At 47.4% G+C, this 8,210-nt stretch overlaps 1 protein-coding gene across 1 annotated transcript; it reads right to left on the minus strand.

The window, feature by feature from the left end:
- Positions 1 to 3,784: 3,784 nt before the first annotated feature.
- Positions 3,785 to 5,458, minus strand: J3458_021141 (uncharacterized protein; the record flags this gene model as incomplete). Its single annotated transcript, XM_007816642.2, has 2 exons — positions 3,785 to 4,736; positions 4,818 to 5,458. 2 exons carry the CDS (start codon positions 5,456 to 5,458, stop codon positions 3,785 to 3,787), a joined length of 1,593 nt encoding a protein of 530 aa, XP_007814833.2.
- Positions 5,459 to 8,210: the final 2,752 nt, after the last annotated feature.

Genomic DNA, 8,210 nt, shown 5'->3' on the forward strand with positions numbered 1-8,210 from the left:
ACCCTACGTATGTGGCACTTGCGAGGATGATAATGATGTAAATTATGTAGATCAGTTGCAGTGTGATAAGGGCTCGTTAGAAGGCTTAAAGCAAAAGGGCTCAATTCAATGATAATCTTATAGGATGCCAAAGGTCCTTGGTTTCCCCAAGCCATGAGGCGAGGGGGGACCATCTTATATACATGAAAGGAACGGCTCGTGCCTAGTGTGCCTCATAGTTCTCGTAATCTTCTTGTGTAATAAAGGGCTTCTAATCCTTGCTTGACCTAATCCGTGTGACATGCAGACAGGCAACTCTACGTTGGAAATGGAAGACAGAAGCTGGAGCCGGGCTAGCTAATGTAGACGCTGACGGTTATTGATTGTCTTGCTTCTTCGAAAGCTGGATAGGAAAAACTTGAAAGCTAGCATGACTAACTTTAATAAATCTAGCCTAACACCATATCACAGGTTGGGTGCTCAGCGTATACGGTTGAAGGAATTAATGGGAGAACAGATATATCGTAGTCTTGGGATAATAGGAAGGTCGGTGCAATTGATGCTGAAATTAAAAGGCATGGCTTAGGCCATATCTCAATGTATGAAGAAAATGTCTCGAATAATACTAGTCATTTTTCCTTCCCTTCCTTTCCCTCCTCGCCTTCTCCTTGTTTATTCTTCATCCATTGGAAATACAAGATCAATTTACACAGCGGAAAATGCAGTTATTAGGGAGGCTTATGGAGGCCTCAATTGAACGAATTTGATGATATTTGTTATTGACGGAGACCTCTGTTAAGTACTCTCAAAACCCTGAGAACTAACCCTTTTTATACCCTGCGAGAGCCCCTGAAAACTCTTGTTGAGACCCTCAATACGTGCCTTAAATTGAGCCTTAAAGAGCAACTATCGTGACCAACAGCCTCCAAATATCACCCTTTTCACCCAACATTATCTTGTGATCTAAGTGCTGCTCGTACGGCGAAATTAGGGTCAATGGCGGTTATTAGTAGGATTAGCTGCACTGGTTTAAGGTTATAAGTCTTTGGCAAATAAAAAATAGTATACTTGATGAAATTAGACGCGTGCTATCTTCCTGGGATGTAGAAGAATTTAGTCTTTCTCACATAAACTATTAGGAATAAGTTCTAGTTGCTTGTCTCAAACTGCTAAGGGGCACCGTATTCCTAATTGGGTTGACTACACGATTGTTAAGTTGCGTCTCATGTCACAGAAAATATTTCTGCGCGAGGTGAAATTAATCTCAATGTACCGAATACCGAAAAGTCTCTCTCCTGGTCAAGATACAGCGGTTCTAACCCATCACGACAGTAGACTTGGTCGAACACGCCAACTCGAGACAAAAGAATCCAAAATTATCATGGTCCCGCCTATCATTAAACCATGTGTGATCTTATCCCTACACGGGATTGCTTGTGTCGCACTTACGTTGGGGGTATCTCTTGGACTACACAGGTATCAGGTAGGAGATGATTCCAGGCCCCATCATGTCGACCGCAGGCTGCTGCTTCACGTTAGTGACATCAGAACTCTGATCTCTACCTCGTTAATAGTGATTCAAGTTATTATAGACTCGTGGTCAACAACTCTTGTGTAGAATATTGGTTATTATTTGCTTCGTCGGGCAAAACCACCAGTGGAGCCTAAGGTTTTGTCTTCAATGATTCGAGAGAAAAAAAACTACCGCAAAGGCCACAGCGATCAAATGGCTAGTCAACCAACTTACAATTCATTTCCATATCGCTCGCAATGCTCAGTGTTGTTGCTCAAGCATTCGTCAACCCTCTTTTAACGGGCTCGGTAAATTTGAATGTAGGCTTTCATGTTTCTAAGACGTCTGTTCCTGTCAATTCTACCACTAGAAGCAGACTCTGGGAACTAGGAAATGTATAAGAAACAAGGTACCTTTAACAACCAAGCGCATCTGGGTTCGCAATCTCAGCTTGGGCTGACCCATCCATCTTACACCCAAATGCCATGTCTATTTCGGGAAATAGGCGCCGCGACAGGGTTAATAACAATAGACTGCCTCTGAACTCGACGCTCATGGATGCTAGTATACCTTGCATTGACATTTATGATATCCACTAGTACCGCTCTCAAGAAGAAGATAACGGCAAATCTCTAGGCGAGAATGTATCCCTTATCGGGAATAATCACCTGATTTACTACCAGCTGAAAGCTACCAGCCGGGAATTAGCTTCGTATTCGACATGGAACATAAACACATAACTCTTAGAAGCACAAATCAACCTCCCGTACCTTACATGTTCTCAGCGATAAGGACCGTTATGCTTCTCATCAAGCGACAAAAGCAGACCGCCCCTTCATACCAAGGCCTCACAAACACTATCTTCGGCGATTTGGGCTCCTTCCCTTACCTTTATAAACTTGGAAATAGCTATGACGAAGACCTTTATATGCTCGGAAAGATCAATTTCACCGCCGGAGTCACGACGAGCAGTCAAGCCAAGTATCTGAGCTCCCAGGTTGTTGAAGATCAGGCTGCCGTACAGATAGGCAGATTCGAGTCTAATGTGTGGGTGCACGATGCCATACGATTATTGCTCAACTTGATAAGCCTGCTTGCAATCATGAAGGCCACACAGCTGCCAACATATAGGTACATTAACGGCCGTGTTTCCGGCTTGCCGCGACAAGGCTACCTGGGGGCTTGGGACGCGTTCTCTCGGGGGTTCGACATAAGCAATCCAATCTCCTGTAGACCTACCCTTCATATCGGAGAATCATTGCCAGTTTGAGCTACCCGAGGGTTTTTTCATGGCTACCTATATGCTTATAAATTATTGCTCCCGTGATCTTGGTATTAGGGATAGTTCTGCGCTCGGAAGATCTCGAGAAAATAATAGAGCAAAGAATACTATAGGATTGCAGGAATGAGGTGGAAAAGACTTTTCTGAAAGCTGTGAAGTTGTGACGGAATACGGCAAAGTAAAGACAAATGAATAACAAACACGTCAGAGGTGAGATGCATAAAGTAAGTATTAATAATGGAGAGCTAGTGCCACGACGGGTTATCGGGATTGACCGTTGAGTCTTGGGGCAAAAAGATCTAGTAATAGCGGCCCTTAGCCGAATACCTTCTATATTCAGCTTATCAGGGTGGTTTTCGGCTCTAGCACTGAAGCCTCCCAGTTTACATGGCAGAGCCAGGAATTGAGAACGAGTGAATGCCTTTTGGGATGACATATCCACACGGGACGAAAGATAGCTTCCCGGAAACAGGTTCATACTCAATGCATGCCAGGGTGAGGTAAGCCAATGAGGCGTTCTCATATAGTGTCATATCCAGTCCCTTGTCAACTTGCTCTGTTAGAGGTGGCCCTGACGTAGAAGAAACTTTCTGTAATTCATGCCTCGTTTGATCGTGAATCCACCAAAGCCCAAGAATTCAAGGCATATTATTTCAACATTATTTCAACTTATGCACCTTGTCACATTCGCCAGAAATGCCACAAAATGTAGAATGATCAAGTTTCATGGACCCCGCGGGTTAGTTTAAAGTAGTAGGGAGGAAGAGGGCTAGGCGAAATCGATTTGGATTGGCATGTAGGATGCAGATTGCGGGGACTTCATTATTAGGTTATTAGTACTAACTACATGTAGCTATATTGACTAGTAATATAACACCAGATCTCACCTCATGCCTTGAAGAACTTCAATGTGCTACCAAGCCACGCCTTGGGGAAATAATAAGAAACCTCGATGTCTTTAGTGCAGACGTTATTAGAGGAGTTATCAGCAAATTCAAACAACAGAAAACTTATTTTCCGGTTAACGATCCGGTCAAGCTGCTCCCATTTGATACGTAAACAGCTGAGTTTCGCCTCTTTCTCACAGATGTTGACCTTGGTACAGCCCTTTGGGAAGTCTCGGAAATTTCGTCTTCAGCGCTTTTTATTTGCGTCTGTGTCAAGACATACCCATGATAAACCAACTCCAACGATGCCGAGCTCGTCTCGTCTGGTCCCTGAGGATAAGCGGCAAGAAAAGTCGGCCATACAACTCTAGCCACGTCATTAATGCTCAGTGTGCTTAGCGTGGGGCTGTCTCTGAGCATATTCGCGTGACGGTTTTCCATGCTTTTCTGATGCTGCGGCGTGTGCCTGGCCGGGCCAGCTTGGGGGGGAGAGGTAGATGTAGACTTGGAGCTTAGCAAAGGGAGAGCTTGCCATTCGTCGGGCACCTCAAAATGAAAGTCGGGCTGGATTCTTTCCTCCACAAGCTGAATCAGTGCCCAAGTAGCGGAGGCTTTTTCACAAACATGTTTGAGCCCTGATTCAAATTGTTGTTTATTTTGAAGCCAGTGGCCAACTGCGTCTGATACCTCTTTGACAGCTTTGTCAACGCATTCATCCCGATTCTTTTTATGTCTTTCCGGCAACGCTTTGAGAAGAACAGCACGGATACAAGCAGCTTGCTGAGGGTTCTGATCCGCCGTAAGACGTAGTACCCCATCGAGCTCGCGACTTTGAGTAATATGTGTCTGCCTGAAAACGTGGGTAGTAAGTGCATTGGCATATGCTATCAGGCCTGCTACAACTTTCATTCCCTTGGCGGTATTTGTATTGGATGCTGGGAGTGGCAGGGCAGGGGGATTCAAAGCAAATGCTTGCGAGTTAGTCCTCGCAAGGACATTAGTTTCGATATCTTGACCCAATGTCTGCTGGAAGAGGTACCAGGCACCGTTGAACATGTCTTCGAGGGCCTCGCGACTACGCGAAGCGTGTTAGTACTCCAAGGTGCTATTAATAAAGTACCTACCCGAAAAGAGAGGGGATGGTTATAACACAAACATTTGGGATATCTTCTCCTCCAGAGGACTTAACAGGACCAGGAAGGCTTGGAATCTTGTGAGAGACTCCATTGCGTCTGACAGCTCTTTGGTCCTGGCCTCAAGCTGATTATGTATTGTCTGGACTTCTCCTTGGAGCCTTATCTTAGCCTTTCCCGCCCGCTCAAGAGCGTCGTTTTGCTCTTTGCTTACGGTGCCAAGTCGAGTGATTTCTGCTTCGTTTGTCTTTGCTTTGTCGACTAGTCGTAGAATCGCCGCCTCCTGTTCTTTCACCTGCTCACACAATGTCTTCTTAGCAGTACGCTCGGTGTCCAGCGATTTTTCAGCTGCTTTTCTGCTCAGGAGCTCTTGATTTCGTTGGTCCTCTTTTTCCTTTAGCTGAGCCGTCAGGCCCTCCTTCTCAGTCTTCCATTTATCCCGCCGCCTTATAAAATCGTCCAAGTTCTTGTCGTTCGTGGTGCGAAGATCAATAACTTCTTGTCTTAGTTCCTCATTATCTTGGTCGAGTCTCTTCAGCTTCTTGAACTTTTCGCTAGAAGAATACTTGCCCATAAGTGCAAACAGCTCCTGAATGCTATCATCGCTCAGCTCCTTTGGTGGGGATGTACTTTTAGCTAGCTTTTGCGGGTTCTTGTCATCCATAGGAGCAGCGAAACTAAAACAGCGGTTGTGATAGTGCTAATGTCGGAGTTGGAGAGAAGCGTGGATTGTTAGGCAGCAATAGCAAGATGAAGGAAACGCCCAACGTAATGATTACATGATATGCGTACCCTTTCCAGCCAGCAGTCACGGGACAAAAGGGGCCTGCTGAACTGCATTTCGGTGTGAATTGATGAGGCTGTTGGTTGGCTGGTTGATTGGTTGTTGGTGCAACGCTGACAGTCCAGCCGGTCGACTACCCTATAGACAACAGCGACTCAAACTAAGAGCTCTTGGGCAAGGCCATGTAAGTGCTGTCGTCGCTAAATTTGGTGTCGCGCGACGAATGCTGACATCCGACTCAGCTTTCATTTTTTTGTACTGCAAAGGTATGAGCAACGAGGCGCGTCTGCTGGTGTTCTTGTCTTCTGCCCCCGGGAAACGTTAACATACGCTTCACATAGCCCGTCAAGACACGGCTCTGAGTAAGGTAATGATGCTCTAGCTACCGAGATTGTTGCGGGTTACCATCAGACACTAGTTCGCTGCTGTTTTCGGTAGCCTTCGACGGTAAGGCTTTTGCGTGCTCACTCGTGAAATAATTCAGCCGAAGGCTGACTCTACATTAATCCATAAGTTTTCCGAATAATGAGGGTTTGGTGCAGGCTTGACAAATAAGTTTCTATTGGTCCAAATTTTGTATGGGAAATCGCGAAAGAAGGCTGGATTGGTTGGTGGCTCTAGAAAAGTGGGTAAAGGACAGCCACCGTCTGTCGGTGCTTCTTTGTTTACTTCTCTGTTTACAATCGTTTACAATCGTTTACAATCGTTTACAATCGCTAAATTTGCCCAGCGATCTGTTCGTTTGCTTGGCCAGCAGCCTTTCTTCCATTATTGAAACAGATGTACCGCATGGTTGGGTATGGATTATGATTCTAGGGGTAATATTAGTCCTAGATCTGAATTGGCAGTCCATTGCCCGTCTTGCGACCGAACAAAATCACCAAGTAATTTCGTTAGCAGGAGGAAATCTGCCAATCCAACTACAACCTGTCTGGAATGCCGGGACCACCGCAATTCCGAGGTAACTGACACCATTGATATACTATATATGCCTCCCTAACCTGATCAAGCGTGCCAGGTCCAAAGGTGCCGTCCTTGCATTGAGAAAGCTGGCTGTCCGTCCTACCTCAGCTGAGAGATCTGCCCCGAAAAGAACCGACAGAGACGCTGGCCTATCGCCTCCTAACCAGAGATCTGGAACCCAACCTACATCGCCAGAGAAGCTACGGCAACAACATACAGCTAGGAGTTTGTTCGGAGAGCCAGGCAGCCAGCCGCAGATAGTGCTGGGGACGCCGATCCCACCAACCCAAGCGAGCTCGCGGCTCTTCCGGGCTCTAGCTCCCTCACCGCCTGTGCCGCCCTCGACCGATCCTGTCGCCTCACATTCTGATCCATCTACTGTCCGAAGCAGCACGACTGGTGTGGACTACTCTTACCTGGCTGTTAGGTTCCACAAGGGCGGGAAGGACTCGCAAGATGATGCCTCCAAGGCCGGCGCCAGGGCCAAGCAGGCCACTATTCGGCGCGACCATCGTTCACGACGCCGTGCAGGGGAGGCTGTGTCACTAACTCCCACAATCTCTCAACTCGGCGTCTTTGAAGGTTCTGATGGTCCTGGAGAAGGTATCCTTGTGCTGTGGTCCCGGCAGTTTGTTCAAGCTAACCACGGAACGTAGCTGGGAGTCAAGATCGACTACAGGCAAATGAGCTCCCAGATGGGGATGGAATGACCAAGGAAGCGGATGACAGGGGACAGTTCTCTGAATCTGATGTTGACGTCGAGGACTATTTCAACTTGCTGCTTTCACCTGCTCGACCACGGAAGTACCTCGAACACCTAGGGGTAGAGTCTGATTCCGATCTAGGGGACGAAGACGGGAACGATAATAGCAATGCCTTGGACGAAAGCCCTCTTCGCTATTGCTCGCGGCAGCCTTCCAGAAAGTCAGGGCCTCGTCGCCGTGCTCGCCGTGGTCCTGCCCCTGGTACAGGAGGGCGGCCAAAAAAATCTCAAAGGCAAACTCGATCGTCGGGGCCGCCACGACGGTACCGGAGTCCAGTGATGATTCCACCTGAAGAATCGGCCGTATTTCACGCACAAGATCCGGTGTGGAATGGGGACCTGGACGCTTGCGCCTTGACCTGTCGTGATAAAGCAATCTTCCGTGAGTTCTGGACAAAGCTGGACAATGACCAAATGCAATTTTGTGGTCGATGTCAAGAGCGTTGGTTCCAGATGAAGATCGATTCTGATGGCATTTGTGCGCGTTGCTGTCGAAAGGATGATAAACGCGGCCCTGAAGAGCCGTACTTCTTCTCTGTGGACAACCAGTTGGATTTTGGCTCCGTACCGACTCAATTGCCTCAGCTTACACCTACTGAAGAGTCTTTAATAGGCCGTGTTCACGTCCACGTGAATATTATGCTTGTGCGGGGCCAGCAGTACAAATATCGGGGACATGTTGTTCACTTTCTCCGCGAGGTTGGCTTGGTGTACAACCAACTCCCGCTTTTGCCGCGGGAGTTGAACACTGTATTACTCCGTCCTTCCAATACGTCGTCCCATGCAAACCTTAGCCGGCAATTCACCCGCCAGTTCCGTGTACGCCGCCAGCCAGTTGCCATATGGCTTAACTACCTCCGGCGCCATCATCCTGGCTATCGATGCATCGTCATCGACGAAGAGCGG

This window comes from Metarhizium acridum (assembly GCF_019434415.1).
Source record: "Metarhizium acridum strain ARSEF 324 chromosome Unknown scaffold_577, whole genome shotgun sequence".
Taxonomy (NCBI): Eukaryota; Fungi; Ascomycota; class Sordariomycetes; order Hypocreales; family Clavicipitaceae; genus Metarhizium; species Metarhizium acridum.